At 60.5% G+C, this 16,013-nt stretch overlaps 1 protein-coding gene across 1 annotated transcript in view; it reads right to left on the bottom strand.

The window, feature by feature from the left end:
* Nucleotides 1-16,013, bottom strand: part of GRIN2A (glutamate ionotropic receptor NMDA type subunit 2A) — a 79,016-nt gene that overhangs the window by 27,565 nt on the left and 35,438 nt on the right. The window contains exons 2-3 of the mRNA XM_044433479.1: nt 4,639-5,231; nt 150-264 (exon numbers count right to left, since the gene is read on the bottom strand). Of these exons, the coding sequence (XP_044289414.1) occupies nt 150-264; nt 4,639-5,231 (708 nt within the window). The remainder of the gene's footprint in view (nt 1-149; nt 265-4,638; nt 5,232-16,013) is intronic.

The raw sequence follows: 16,013 nt of genomic DNA, 5'->3' as shown, positions 1-16,013 counted from the left end.
GGAAAGGCAATGGCGGGGAGAATAAGGAAAACGGCACACACCCTGAACCCTGTGTAATATCCAGACTTAAAATGCGGCAGACCCAAGCAAAGCCCCCAAGCATGGACTGAGACGGTTTGTTCTGGAGCCCCAGAGAAGCTGTACCTTACCTTCTCCCACGCCCGGGACTGGTTGAGCACAATGACCACCAATCTGGGATGTGCCTGATAGCCGTCTTCGGTGAAGGATAAGTCTTTGCCTTCCCAGGTCACATTCATCATAAACCTAGAAAGAATGGAAATGTTCAAAGAGAAATTAATGAGCTGTCCAACCGTTAATGAGCAGGCTAATTCAGTCATTGGATTAACTCCGACGAAACACACGCCATAAATCCTCTCCTTACTGTGCAAAATCCTTCGCTCCTTTCTTTCGTCTTCTCCTTTTCTTCTTTTCTGCCGAAATCAAATCCACCGTGTTTCAGCTTGGGGATTCGTCCCCTTGCAACGGACAGCACTTAATTCCCAAGCAAATGTGAATCGGAAGCCCACATTTGGGGCTTAAAGGACTGGACGGGTGTCCTTTGAAGAGTCAGCCAGCCACTTCTGACCCCTCAGCATAACGATGCGGACCATCAGGCCAGCTCACTGCAGGGCCATGGCTAGGCAGGGAAAGGCCTGCGGCCTCCAGCATGTCCCAGCAAGCTAGCCGGGAACGTGGGCAGAGGATTGCTCCTTTGCAACAGACACAAGAACTTGAGGGCTCTCCCGCACTGGAGACATTCGGAAAGAAGCTGGGCAGCCACCGGAGTGGGATGGTGTGACTTGGCATCTTGCAATAGCGGGGGGGGGGGGGTGGACTGGATGGCCTTTGTGGCCCCTCCCAACCCCACTATTCTATGGAATGGGCTCCCACAGGAGGTGGCTGAGGCCCCCTCGGTGCGGGTGTTCAAGGACAGGCTGGACATGCACATGGTGGGCACGTCATGACTGGAGCTGGCTGGAGCCGGGGTCAGACTAGATGGCCCAGGAGGCCCCTTCTGACTCGCTCTGTCTCTGTGTCTCAACCCAGAGCAGGGGGGCAGTGGCCCCTGGGGCTGGCAGCCAGAAAAGAAACTACCTGATAAGAAACTGGGGGAACGGCGTGCACTCTCCCCAAAACACAACTGCACGGCCGTCAGGAGAGGGTGCAAAATCCGCAGGTCGGCTCCTGGCTCGGCCGGTCTTGTGGAGGACCTTTGCCCAAGCCCTCGCCACACGGCCCAGTCTCTTTTCCAGCCGGCGGTGGGGCCTGCGTGCACGAAGGGGGAGCGCTCCCTTGCAGCTTGCAAAGCCCTGGAGCGCTCACAGGGTGCTGCAGTCGCGGAGTTGCCTGCCAGGCACGGCGCGGGGGGGGGGGGGGGCTGATTCCTGCTGGTGCGCCCCAACTTCTGGGGAGCGACACCCCAGGATGCAGGTCCGCCAAGCGACAAGGGCACTCTGGGCCGTTCTGGTGCGCCAGAAGGTGCCCAAGAGTCGGCACGGTGTGCTGACGGTGGGCAGCGAGGACTTTTTCAGCCCCTCCCTACACTGCTGGACCCAGACGGGGTCTTCCCAGAAGTTGACAGCTGGGACGTTTCAGACGGAAGGTCGACTGAAGGAATTGGCTTCCTGGGCCTTGGCGGGGGCCACCAACTGGGGTGGTTTCAAGCGGGGACTGGAGAAGCACCTGGGCAAGGGGACACAGGACGCACTGATTCGCCAAACGTCTTTTCTGAGCAGCAAAACGTTTCTCCCGCCCCAGCCACATCCCAAGCCTCGGCAGCATCCCAGGCACCGTGGTTTTGCAAACCCTGCCCCTGTCCCCAAGACCAATTTCCAAAACGCCAGCTTTCGGGATACTTTTCCGCCCGACTTGTTCCTTCTGCTCGTTCTGAACACGCTCCCTGCCTCAGCAGCTTCATGGAGACTGGGAACCCTGACCGGAGCCAGACCCGCAACCGGACCCGCAACCTCGACCCGAATTGAGGGCCGAAAGGAGCGCTTGGCCCGGAGGCAGAAAGGTCGCTCACTGGGCTTCTGCCCACCACCAAGGACTCGGGGCCCCGGCAGGAAGCCTCCATCTTCCTTTGCAGGAAGGGGGGCAGGCTGAGAGAGGGGCTGGCCCAGCCCGGCCCCTGGCCAGGGAAGGAGCCCCTGCAGGTTTCTGCCATCTTGCCCTGCCACAAGCAGCACCACGGGCTTATCCTGCTAGGACTGCAAGTGGGGAAAAGACCCACCGGCTCCTTCAGCCCCAGAAACGTGGGCTGCCGGCACTTCACCCCCAAGAGCCTTCAAATCCCCCTGCCGCCACCTCTTCTGGCCTGCACAGCCGCGCCCCCTCCCCTCTCCTCGCGCCTCTTTGTGCTTCCACCTGGGGCGCCTGGGGACACTCCCGTTCCTCTTCTCGGACTGCTGAGCACCACTCAGGGAAAGAGGACTTGCCTCGGAACGCAGGCCCTTACGCAGTAAACAAACCGCGAGCGGCCAGCCAACGATTTAAACCTAAAGCAGGCGACAGTATCAACGCAATTGAAAATCCATTGTTTCCACACACATGGGCGGACGCCGCGGAGCCCTGCAGCGCCCCGCTCGCTCGTCGTCGCTGGACACACTGCGGACGCCGGGCTCTGCTTCGAACCGGCGGCCGAGCATCTGCTGCCCCTCCCTCGGCTGTTAGACCGGCGAGGAGGCGGCGGGAGAGGCGTCAGCAATGCGTAAGAGCAGCAGGCGGCTTGGGAAGGGGTCCCGGCCGTGCGAGAACTGGAGCGCCCCAAGCTTGGGAGGCACAGCCGAGCCCCAGTGCATCTCTAAGAAACCCCCATAGTTTCCGGTTCTGCAGCTCAGAGACCGCAGAGTGCGATGACGCAGGATCGGGATCGTTCTCATCCAGCTTTTGGAACGGAGGTTCCCTTACTCCTCCCCCATCCTATGAGCAGAGCTTTTACCCAGGAGAAGTTACTGCAGGGCACAGAAAGGCCAAGGGGGGCACCACGGGGGGCTCTGGGAGATGGGTGGGGGGAGCATGGGAGCCGGGCTCCGGAACCAGCCCTGGGCCCCCTCCCCTCCCACTGTGGTTTGGCAGGAGGGCCTCCCACTGCAGGGTCCCCCGTGCCCGTCCAAGGGCCGGCAAGGGACGCCGTCCGGACCGGCCGCCGGATCGACCTGGGTGAAGCCGAATCAACCTGGGCAGCTTCCTCAGCGAGCAGGTCCCGCCAGGAGAAGCTCCTGGCGCATCCCGGATGCCACGGCCAAGAAGGCACCTGGGCTCGCGGCATTCGGCAAGCGACGGAGCCACCTTGTGGCCTGCTGCAGCGATCCCAGAAAACTCCCCTGAATCCCCCCGGCAAAATCTGGGGCAAGAACTTGGGGCTGCAGCTGAGCTACTGGGGGCCACGCTGGAGGCGGAAAGGGCCTCCCGGGTTGGTTTTGTGCTCGCAGTTGAGGTGCTCCGGCCCTTGCGACCCCCCCCCCCCCAAGCGGCCAAGCTACAAACAGCAGAACACGATGCACGCTAGGCAGACACCTCATGAGTAAGAGGGACGGGTGGAAACGAGGATCACGGCAATGCAGAAATGACACGGCAAAGGGTTCTGAGGGGTGCAGCGGGGCAGCACGTCCAGGGCAGGAGACCCAGTGTGGGGCTGGGGATGATGGAAACTGCAGTCCAGTCTTTGGAGATCACTGGGTCGGAAAATACTGATAGTGGCAATTTCTAGGCCTTCTGACTGTGGGAAGACGCTGAAGGGTTTGAGGTTCCTGGTGAAATCCAGGCAGTGCTCAGTAGGGATCCAAATAGGATTCCAGTGCCAAGGCCCTCTTTCCATCCCTTCCTTTGCCTCAACTGCGCAAAGTAAAGTCAATTTATTTATTACGTTTCTAGCCCACATCGTTTTTCCAGCACACAATCCCTCTCCTGCGTCCCATGTCACCTTCCCAACAAGCCTGCGAGGTTGGGCCAGCTTCATCTTGCCCCTGGGCCCCGCCGGGCACGCCACGCAACGCTTGCTTCCGGTCACGTTTTCCCACGATCCCCCGTTCTCGCCTCTCAGGCCTCAAGTGCACGTCTCCAGGCTGAGACGGCACCTTTCCGAACTTGCGATGTGCAGGATGACGCCGAAACGGCATTTTAAGGGCTGCCCTTCCGGAAAAAGCACACAAGCAACTTTCCTCAATTTGAGGACAAGCGCGCTTGTGCGCAATCGAGGCGTGCTTTTGGGGAAATGCACGTAGAAAGGGAAAAAATGCTCGCAATCTGGTATCGGCAGAAAGACCCTGAAGGGGGACTTCAGAGAAACTCAACGCTCGCTCGCTCGCGTGCCCCTGGAAACACGGGGCTGCCGCACGCAGGCTGCCTTTGAAGGCTGCTCGGAAACCACATTAGCTCGAAGCGCGGCCCCTGAATTATTGAGTCGGACCGACTGCGCCTCCCCGGTCCCGAGGGAACCGCACTGGCCCCAGCGCCCTGAACGGGCCTCCCAGCCCGGCCGCTGATCCGTAAGGACCCGTGCGGCTCAGGGCCGGCTCCCGAAGCGCCCCGGCCCTGCCTCACAGGGCCCCGGCACGCCCGAGCACCCTCCCCGCCTCCGCCGACACGGCGCGCGCGGTGCTCCTCCGAGGCCACGTGGCGAGCCGGCGCCCCTACCGGTGCAGCGTGTGGGTCGGCCGCTCCTTGCCCTCCAGCTGCCCGTAGCAGGTGCTCTTCGCTTCGGGGACGAAGGCGTACTGCCGCAGCATGGCCGCCGCCGCCTTCGTGATGATCCCCAGGCCGTCCCGCACCCGCGCGTCCAGGCGGTAGTCCCACTCGTCGTAGGCCACGGAGATGAGCCCCGCCGGGAACTGCCTGGGCGTGAGCGCGACGTTCCCGCTGACCAGGCTGGGGACGAGCCAGAAGAAGTCGTAGCCCGTCAGGCCCAGGGAGCGCGCCTCGCCCAGGATGTGCACCGCCTCGTCCTTGGAGCAGTACAGCAGGATGACCGAGGAGTGGATCTTCTTCAGCTGGACGGTGGTCTTGGCGTCCACGACGGACGTGTCCAGGGTGATGATGTTCTGCATGTCCCAGCCCACAAAGCTGTTTTCCACCGTGTACTTGATGAAGCTGATGAAGTCCCGGTAGCCGGGGAAGGTGCTGGTGACGACGGAGAAGGCGTGCCAGTCGTAGTACTGCATGAACTTCAGCATGACGATGGCCTCTTGCTGGATCGAGGCCCCGAACTGAAAGAACGTGGACATCGCATCCTGCAAGACAGAAAAGGCGGCTTAGCGCTGGGCTGGCGGGGGGGCGGGGGGGCGGCTGACCCCGCTCCCTCTGGGCTGGCCCTGCTCAAGGCCAGGCAGCCCAGGGACTCTCCTTCTTCCGTATCGGTGAAGGCCGAGGGGGATCTGTCTCTGCTTTGCGCGCAGGTCTCTGCACGAGTCCCCCGTACCGTTTGCTCTGGAGAGCTTCCCACAGCGCAGCTGCCCGTCCCTGGGCCCCCTGTGGCCCGGGCTGCCGGTGGACGGGCACGGTTTCGGGGGGAGCCCAGCTCCTGCCCGGCCACAGGCCTCCTTCCGGCCCGGCCCACACCAGCACGGGCCTCTCCCGATGGCTGCAGGCAGCCTGTGTCTTCCCCCATTTGTGTGCACTAATCTGAGAGGCTGCAAGATCCCCTCGGATGCCGAGCTGTACCCCTTTCCCCTCCTGCACGGCCGTGCTGCCCTGCCGACCGGCTCCCTCCAGCCGCTCCCCAAACACAGACGTGGCTGGATCCTGTACCAACCGCGAACCGAGCCCGCGTCGTTCATCAGACTCCGAGCGCCACTGCAGCCTCAACACAATTCACTTTCTCGGAACAAAACCGCCTCTGCTCTGCTTGGAGAGTCCACCCTGACCCTGAAATTTGCACAGGAGAGGCAGGAAGCCTGCCGGCTGCCCACGTCCAATTTTTCACTAGTGGCCACATGGAGGCTCGTCCCGAGGGCTCGTCTGGCGGGGAAGAGGCCTGGGGGAGCTGGAATAGTCCGAGAAAATGCCCAGTCGGAGCTCAACGCGGCTGATGGTGTTCGGGGAACCCATTTCCCCCTGGGACTCACCAAGCCAGCCCTGCATTACTGGAGGAGCTTCTGTGCCAGAGCTGGCTCTCGGAGCACAGAAATGACACCTGCATAGATGCGCCGAAAAACTCTTAAGAGGGGCAGCTTGGGGGGCTGTGACTCTCAGGAAGGGAAAGTCATGAAACAAGATCTAAGCCACCCCCAGGAATATCTGGAGAGAAGAGGCAGAGAGAGCCACCCTGCTGGCAGAGCTGCTCCCCTCCGTGTGCCCCGGAACCTTTTCCGTCCCCAGGTTCCTCATTAAGAAGTAGAAGAACCTGGTCCCTGCTTCTGTTCGATCCGCCACGTGCACCCTCTCCCCCTCGCGGGCCTTTCTCAGCGCTGCTTGCACAAACGTCAGCTAACTCACAGACCTTTCCCTCGCCCTCGCTGTGCTTCGCTGACCACCATTTAGAAATGCCATAATCGGAGCAAAGGGAGCCTCGGGGACTACGGAGAGATGTCCGGCATCGGAGTAACTTGGGTTTGGAACTATCCGCGCCAGGGGAGACGCTGCAGTTCCCCGGCCTTTGTTCCCCAAAGCCCTCAGATCAAATCCCTCTGGCTTTCGTGTGCGAAGTTCATGAGACAAGACCCCCACCGTGAGCGCAGCTCGCCCAAAAGCAGGTGAGCCTTCCTCTCACGGAGCAGGGCAGCCTCAACTGCGGGGCACCTTCGGGGTCCTGCTCTGAAAATATTCCGATTGTTTACAGGATGGAAATGGCAAAACAGACACGTCCAGGGCCCCGAAGCCTTGAAACAGAAGAGGGGGTGCCCCCCAGGGTCCACGCCAAGCTGGACCCTGTTGTGAGGGCAGCGCGGCTGCCGCAGCCGGAGGCGAAGCGATGGGGGGATCTTTGCTTGCCTGGGCCGCCCGCCACTCCGCTAGGAAGCCAGCCAGTTTCCCTCTCTCTGGCTGGCCTACCTCACAGGGCCGTTCTGGAGGCAGCGCCCATGCACAGTCTCCAGTCACGGTGAAAGACGGGGAGGAAGGGAGGGGACCATCCGGCGTCCATGGCCCTTGTCTCCGCCGAGTCCGAAGCAGACAGAATCAAACTCGCTGACCGATTCTGGTCGTCCATGTCTCCTCCGAGCCTTGGTCAATGAATAGAAATGGGCAGGCGGGACGCCGAGGGGCTTCCGTCTCGTGAGCGTGGCTCTCATCGGCCCCCGTCTGCCATGTGCCGAGACACTCAGAAGTGCACCGTGTCGGGGAGAACTGCAAGCAAAGAGGGTCCCACTCCAGACCCCCGTGGGCTGAGGGCCCCCCGGGCCTCCGCAGAGACGGCCCACCGCCAGCGGGGGAAGAGCTGCACTCAGAGCGAGCGCCGGGGCCGCCGGGACGGCCGCCCAGGGCAGGCGGAAATGCTCCCGCGTGGCACGGGGAACGCCACGAGAGAATGCCGCCCCGGGCGAAGCCGTGGCGCGACCGGACGAGGGACGAGGCTTGCTCTCAGAGGGACCGGCGCCCCCTCGGAGGCAGCGCGGCCGGGATCTTCTGGAAGCCGGGCGTTCCCAACTGCCTTTCACCGGAAGCAGGGCCAGAGTTGCTCCAATTGGGCTCCACCATTTATTTAGTTATTTAAAACTTTCCTACCCCATCTTTTCCCAAAATAGGTCTCAAGACGGCCTGGAAACCAATTAATCAAGCACAGCTAGTTAATCTACTAATTAAAGCTTGCCACGCTTTGGATAACGCCGAATATTTATATCCGGTTATGTCTGTTTATTTTTTTTAGTGCTCTTTTTAGCGTCTTGGGTTCTATCTGAGCAGTTTATTGTTTGCGCCTGGGGTTCAGATGTTTGTAAACCACCCAGCAAGCCCTCCGGGCTGTGCAGACTGGATATAAATGCAATAAATAAATAGATAAAATGGGAGGGAACCGTGCTTGTTGCAGGGAAACTTTTGACGTTCTGCGTCTTGGCATCACTTGACCGCACGATGCAAGCCAGGTCAGCTTCTTCTGCCCAGCAAACCATTCCTTGGGTGGCCCCGATAGCTGCCATATATTTATATTATATATATATTTGTGAACTAGCGCCTGCTAACGGCTCCAATGTTCCGGCCTGACCGTGAAATGTATGTGTTTATCAGAATTCTGCACAACTGGGAGACGGCACGTAATTTCCTTTGACGGTTTGCAATGAAGGCAGATGGCACGGTGCCTCGAATTCCCTTCGGAGGCACCGTTTCTTATTATTTCTCTGCATTCTGCCGAGTTTCCTCCCCCACAAACAACTGGCGGGCTCTTCTCCATTTTTAAAGCTAGGCAGACTAATTACAGAGAGAGCTCCACAAATTAACTCGTCCTGGGAAAGGCGAGACACTTGCAACTTTCCCCCAAAGTTTCCTTCCTCTCTCTTACCCTCAGGCAAGTTCTCCAGTTCCCCCAGAGCTCTGAAATGCAACATTCCCTGCACAGCCTCTCGTCCCATCATCCTCTGCGTGCTTCAGCCGGAGAAAAGTCCTGCAGCTCTCCGCATCCTCCAGGCTATGACATCGGAGCTGCAACGAAATGCTGCAGCGCAAAGCACTTCGGTCCCACTCGTTCCCCTCCCCCACCAATTTCCCTTCTTTTTCTTCCTCCCTGCTGGACACTGTGAATGTTCGCTGTGCACTTGGCTGCTTGAAGGGCTCCCCAGTGAGGATTCCCCTTTCCGAAAGTTTGGGGGCTAGTTTTTGTTTCAGTCTGACCCTTCTGCAAATTACAGCCTGTGCCCCCAGCCCTGCTGACCTCTCCATCTTGCACGGCCAGGGCCCTGGACCCAGCGGCACACCGGGCACGGGCGTCCGGACTCAGGCCGAGCGTGTCGTGTGCCTCCGGACCGGACCGGAGTTCGGCCAAACTGTTCTCGTTCGCGGGGCCTGAGGCAATTGCCGGGGAGGCAGCGCAGAGGGGTAATTACTCAGGGAAAATATTGAAAGGGCCGTGGCTGCCCTCCCTCTCCGCGCTCTCTCGCCCGGCTGCTCTCTCCAAATCAAAATGTGCATTAGGTGAGGGAGGACATGCAGCACTTGGAAGAAGTTGCTACCGACGCCGCTGCTTCGCCGTTTCCGGGCGTTCGCCCCAGCAGCCCTCAACAAGCTGCCGAAGGCTTCTGCTCGCTTGGGGGGCAGCTTTCGGCACCCTTCAGCCCCCCCCCCTGTCTGAACCTGCACGGGGTCTCAGCCGAGGCAGAGCTGCGCTCTGTCTTGACCCGGGTGCCAGGCGAGGGCCAGAGGGCCCCCTGACAAGGAGCCAGGCCTGTCCAGGGGAGGGGTCCTCCACAATCCCCCCGCCAAAGCCGAAGGAAGCTCAACGGGTTTGCTGGTGTCGCGCTCCGTGGGGAAGCCCTGCTCCGTGGCGGAGCAAAGCTTCGGGTCGGAGAGTCCCAGGTGTCCCCCCCCCCTGCCCCCAGCCTCTTTAGGCAGAGCAAGGGAGACGCTCTGGAAACTGGAAGAGCCACTTCCTGGGATCGACGGAGGGAGGCAAGGCAACGGCCCGGCTTGGGATGAAGCAGCGGCTCCTCCGTCCTACTCTTTGCAGGCGGCACGTGCAATTCCGCTCTGCCAGCGGGCGGCACGGAATGGCCTTCCGCGCATTTGGTCTCTTTCTTTATTTCATTTAGAACTTTTCTAGACCGTCCCATTACCGAAGTCTCGGGACAGTCTGACAGTACAAAATGTCTAAAAAAATTAACACAGCATCCTAAAATATGACTAATAATAAACCCCAGTTAAAACAATCGGGTCTTAAAAGGTTGGGGAAATAAAAAAGGGTTGGCCTGGCACCGAGAAGAAGAGATGGCACCGGGCGAACCTCTCAGGGGAGCGAATGCCACGATCGGGGTGCCACTGCAGAGAAGGCCCTACTCCAGGGAGCCGCCTTCTCCTTCAGGGAAGGCGCCCAGAGAAGGGCGCCCGCCCCAGATCTTCAGGGACAGGCTGGCACATAGGGAAGGAGGCACTCCTTCAGGTAACCAGGCCCCAAGCAATGCCCAGGTAGGGCATCCTCCAGGTACGTCGCACAACACCTCCCACTGGCCGCACAGGCTGGGGAGAGGGGCGCTGGAGGGCCACCGTGGCACCCGCTTCGGGGTGATGGGGCACACGACCTCCCGGCCTCTCCTCCGCTGAGGGGGTCTCCGCGGCTGGAGGGAAACCACGATCGTGCTAGAAGCCCTGGGGCTTCTGCACCGCCAACTCTCCCTGGCCGGGCAGGGCAGCGGCGGGGCCGGGCACGGCCGAGCCGAGGGAGGCCGCTCACCTCTTCAAGCCATCTGGAAAAGCCTGGATGTCAGACACAATCAGCAGGGCAGGAATCTGCATTATTATTTTTCCCCCCGAGTTACAGCTGCACCTTCTTTCAATTAGCCATCCGAGTGGAGAGCAGCCCTCCGCTCTCGGTCACGCGGCAGATTAAGTCCCCCCAGCTTCTGCATCACCGAAAGGTTACTGTTAAAACCCAATTAAGAGCACAGAGTCGGAAGACGGAGGTAGTATGACGCTGGGAAACTTTTAATTAAGTTAACAATTAATGGTAAAAGCTCGCCCGCCCGCCCTCTGCGCCTCCCCCACCACTTCATCGCCCAACCGGCAGAAGCGCTTCTGCATTTTTCATTCGAAGCCCCCAACTCGCTACTTCCACTCCCACGAATTTGTGGTCCACATTATCACGTGCTATATAAACCGCCTGCCCGCCCTTGCGGGGTTTTCTGCCCCGCAGAAGGAAGCCGTGAGAGGCACGTGTGGAACAGCCAAGAGCTGCCCCTCCTCAGGATGCCTTGCGAGGTGTCCCGCACCCCCCCCCCCCAGTCATCGGGGGTCCGCAGCCTTTGGGGATCCATGAGAACACCAGGGATTTTGGGAGAGGGCCGTGGGAAGTCTCGGAGCACGGCTCCCAGCGGGGCTGAGGTGCAGGCAAGGCAGAGCACGACCCCGTAAGTCCCCCCGAGCGCTCCAGGGCTGCAGGGAAGGAGAAGCGACTGCCACCTGCAGGACTGCGGCCCGGAGGCCTGGCCGGGCGGGCCCCGCACGGGACGCTCCACGCGGACGCGTGACTCTTGGCAAGCCGTGCTGCAGGTCGTGCCTGTGTTCCTAGAACTGTACGCAGTCACGAGATTTTCCATGAAAATCACAGACCGTATAGGAAAAAATAATAATATTTTCATGCGTGCATTATCCAGCCACGCTGATTTGGTTGATGTTTTGGAGTAAGAAAATGCTTTTCGGAATGACTGCCATGGAGGTCGTGGCCAGTGCCAGAGCCCCCACTTCCCAGAAGTCAAGCTGCCGAAATGGAAAGGAGAACTTGCCCCAAAGCCGGGGCACGGGGCAGCCCCAGCGGCCGTGCGAGGATGGTGCTGAAGGACAGCACCCCCCCCCCCCACGGATCTGATTGTTAAAAAGCTGCAGGAATCAAGAAAGCTTCTGCACATTGGATTAAAATACACAGATGGATGCAGGAAATATCACAAAAACCCTGTGTTTTTAAACCCGAAGTTTTCTTGTTAGGCATCATACCGGAAGACGTTAACAGACAGGAAATGTACCTCAGGCTGCACCTAACCACAGCGGCGAGGACTGCATTTGCTCAATACTGGAGAAGTACGGAGCTGGCCCACCGATGGATTGACTGTAAGAAAGATCTTGGACTGCGCAGAAATGGAAAGATTGACTTTATCAGTGAAGGAGGAAGAGGACACTGACTTCTATCGAACTTGGGACTCTTTCTATAATTGGCTGGAGAAACAGGACTTGGCGTAAACTTAGAGATGTTTTCAAATTATGATAACTTGATTTGAATTTGACTTTAGAAGGTTAAAAAATATGTAGTAGGAGGTTGACCCAGTAAATCCGATATATGTGATGTTTGATGTTTTTAGTGTTAGTTTAAAATTTTAATAAAAAATTTATATAAAAAGAACGCCTCTGCACAGCGAAGGCGCTCATGGCCCCCGGCTGCTGTGAAGTGGGGCCCACACGCCTCGCGGAAGGAGACCCGGCGGACGGAGGGAGAGGAACCTTTGACGGTGCTTGTCCTGACCCAGGAGGAAGCGACCCTGCCTCGCGACAGTACGGGGATGGAACTCCGCTGCCCCTGCCGCGAGATGAATACATGCAACAGGGCCTTCTCTGCGGTGGCACCTGAAATGGTGGAACGTTTTCCCCCCGCAGCCCTGCGTCATGCGGTTTGGGATCGGCGGTCCGCTGTGGACCCCCTGCTTTCCTTTGGCTGCATCTCAGAGAGGCTGGCCTTCCCGACTGCGGGCCGGTCTCTGCTCTCAGCCGCCATCGCTGGACGGCGTGACTTTCCCACGAAGAGCAGCGGGGAGCTCCGCTCTCTCCCCCTCCGGGGCAGATGAGGTTCAACCAGGCTCACTGCTTGACTGGTGAACAGATTTTGCACCCATCGAGAAAGTAGTTGATTCAACGACGGTGAGAAAAGAAAAGAGCATCCATTTTGGTTACAAAGATTGAAGACGAGGCCGGAATTGCCCGACTGGATCAAACCGCTAAGCAGACGGCCCCTGCGGCATCTCCTGCTCACAGCTAAGGAGAAAACAGCTCTGATTAGACGCTATTGATCAGGGAAGCGGCTCGTTCCCGAGATGCATTATTTGTTGCTGTTACACGAAAGAGGATGTCGCTCAAATTGTCCCGTTTGACACGGCTGCCCGGTGCACACGCCAGCACCACCCCCCGCGGGCCAAAAAGCGGGGGGGGGATCTTGCCCAGCAAAAGTAGGGCCTCGTTTGTCAGCGTTGCAGCAAAATCTCCCCCAGTCTTGGCGATGCTCACCGAGTTCGATGCAAAAGAAACTGCTGTCGAGACAAAATTCGGCAGCGAAGAAAAATTTGGAAGAAATCTGGCTCCTGGGAGGTTTGGGTGTGGAAATCTCACCGACGAGGCAGCCGAGGCGTGTGCGCTGGGTGCCTCCTTGCACAATCGCCCCTCTGATGGCCTGCAATCCCGGGGACCTCCCGCCCTCCTGTCAGAGCCTGGGACAGCAGGTGGGGGCCTGGGAGCGGCCGCCCCACCGAGAGGGCCACGCGGGGGCAGAGGGGCAGGGTGGCTGGCCCCCACAGGGCCGCTCCCCATGTTTCTAGTCCTCTTTGTCTGAGCACACCTTGGCCAAAGATGCTGCAGAATGAGCTTTCCCTTTTTTCAATGCCGTATCGAATGCTTGATGGTGCCACCCTTTTCCGGGCCGTTCCAAACTGGCCCTTTTTATTTGCCGTGTCTGCATCTCTTCTTCTCCTCCATGCAGAGGAACAGGTATCGCTTTCCAGGCACCAGATGCCGGGGACAGGCGGCAGGGGCCAGGAGCGGTCCCACACGCTGCCCAAGCGCCGAGCCACACGGCTGCTGGAGGCCCTCTCGCCAGGTCCTCCTCATTCCTGCATCTGTGCTATTTTATTATGACAATTCCTTCACACTGCGAGGCAACATAAAGTGCTCTTTCCTGTTCCGCACAGCAGCGATCAGCCCTATCGGTGTCTGAAAGCAGGCCTGAGAGGCACCCGTCGGGTGCGATGCGCTCACAGGGCCGCGTGAGCCATCGATCGCTGCTGAAGGGGTAGCCAACGTTCTTGACGCGTCCAGAGGCGCTCGCCGCTTTGGCAGGAAGCTCCCCGCCATTAACGCGCTTAACCTTTCCCCCCAAGCACTTGAAGTCCTCCTGTGAGTACCACATGGTGCTCCTGCTCGGGGAGAGGCTTCCAGTCAAAAGACCCGGGGGCAAGGGGGGGCAGGAAGGAGCGGTCTTGGCAGCCTCCGACTCCGGCTGCAACGGTGTGGGTCCCCAAGCACAGCTCCCCATTACAAGACCCGGGGCCTGACACCGTCGGGGCTGCCAAGCTCGTTTTGCAACGGCGAGGCCAGAAACTTGCCATGGAGCGAATTCGATCAGAATTAACCCCTCTCAATACTGTTTTGCAAGAACATCAGTGGGAGGGCAACACTGCCTCCCCCCCCAAGACAAATGGAAGACTAATCCCCTGCTTGAACGGAGCCCCAGGGAAGCAGGTGAGGGGGCTTTGAGCGGGGGCAAAGAGACAGGCCATGCCGCTGGGGACGCTGGCAGCGCCATGCTGGGAACCTCCCCGACCACCCTCCACGCACCGTCCGAACGTCTTACTGTACCCACAAATTCCCCCTCTGCTTCAGGAACATCCCCTCCTCCTCCTCCTCCTCTCCCATCCAGCTTCCGCCACACTCGGCTTGCGAAAGCTGGGACAGGGACCGGTCGCTGCGCAGAGGAGAGTCTGGGGGCCTCGCCGGGCTGACCTTCCCTGCCTGCCCTGTTGCAACCCTGAATGGTTTCCCTGGTCTGGCCGCTGGGAAGATGCTCCGCGATGCCCCCTCCCCAATCCCCAGTGGCAGCTCCCAACATCTGGAGCCCACGGAAGCGCTCAGGGCGCAGCTCCGTTCCGCCGGGACGGCACGCCGTGCAGCGATGGTGCGACGCACATTCATTATCTCAACAGCCCTAACCGGAATTATGCTAAACGAACGGTTAATGCAGATTCCACGGAGTATTCCCAAGGCACGGAGGGAATTGAGGATGCAAATGCAGAGCAGGAGACACCTCCACACAGGCCCCGTCCCTGGTGCCTGCCTCGTGCTTAAGAATCGCTCACGCGCCAGATGGCAGCCCTGGGGAGCCGCGGTGCCTCTGGGTGAGGCCGCCCCTCCAGCGACCCTGGGGAGGGGGGTGCAATCGGGGCCCCTCTGCCATCAGCGTGAAGCACTCCAGCGGTGGCGGGGAAGGGAGGCGGCTCAGTAGAACCCGGGGCACGGCCCTGTCGCGCCCCCACCTGCCAGGCGCCGCGCAGGGTGCTTGCGCTGGCATGAAAAGGCGGCCCCTTTCCCGTGCTGGCGGGGAGCCGCAGGGGGAGACATCTGCGGGCCAGCGGGGTGGGGACGCTGTGGCAGCTGGGGCTTGTAGGAGCTGTCGGGCGAGGGACCAGAGAGCACCAGATGGGGAGGCGGAATGGCAGGCACCCATGGAGGGCGAGGAGGGCAAGTGCTGCCGGCCGTGATGGCCCCGTGGGAACGCCTTGCTCCAGGGGAGCGGGACGGGGCCTCCCCGTGCCTCCCCGACCCTCTGGGGCTCCAATCCGTCTCCTAATGCTCTCGAGGTGCACGCATAAGTGGGAGCGCGACGCATCGCAAGGCGAAGGGCTGCCCTCCGGCGCCCCCTTCCTTGGGGTGGACGGCTTTGGGTCTCAGAGCAGAGCCCGCCACCCCGGCCTCGCCCCCTTATCCATAGGTTCCTGGGCGAGCCACTTCTCTCCTCTTCTCAGCAGACCGACTTGTGGGGGACGAGCGCCTCGTGCCCAGCAACCCCACCCCAAAGCACCCATTTTGGGAGAGCACCCACCGCCCTCCCCAAAACTCCAAACGCACCCACTGGACCCAGAATCTTGGGGGGCTGCAGCCCGGCATCTGCCATGCACCCCTTCTCAGAAGGAGTCCCCCCGAAGTGGCCAGGGAGACGAAAGTGGGCCGGTAAGTTCCGCACTCTGGCCACCGGGTCCGTCAGAGCCGGCCTCGGCCACCTCCGCTCGCAGCAGGACGCTGGGCCTCGGCCACCACGCTGCAGAGGCGCTGGGCCTCGAGCCTGCAAAGAGCAGCGGAGGACGGAAGCTGCCCGCTCAGCCGCCCTGGGAGAAGCGGTGCCGTGGGAGCGCGTCCCATTCCTTGAGTGCTGCCAGGAAGGCCGCTCGCTGCCAAGACCTTCCGAGCGCGAGGGGGACCCGGGCCCCGTGGCTCCGCGGGTCCCTGGCTTGGCCGGCGGGCAGGCCAGGCTGCGACCGATCGCGGTGCCGCCCCTGCTCCGCCACCTCCTCCCTCCCCGGGCTGCAAGCTCGCATCCACCTCGCAGCAATGCTCTGAACACAAATGTTAAGTGCCGCGGTCCCCGGGAGGAGGTGCCGAGCAGGGCCCGAGCCTCGGCACGCGGC

Source organism: Varanus komodoensis, unplaced genomic scaffold, assembly GCF_004798865.1.
Source record: "Varanus komodoensis strain SLA01 unplaced genomic scaffold, ASM479886v1 scaffold26, whole genome shotgun sequence".
Classification (NCBI taxonomy): domain Eukaryota; kingdom Metazoa; phylum Chordata; class Lepidosauria; order Squamata; family Varanidae; genus Varanus; species Varanus komodoensis.
Note: the sequence above shows the minus strand (reverse complement) of the source record. Positions and strands in the feature narration are given on the sequence as shown.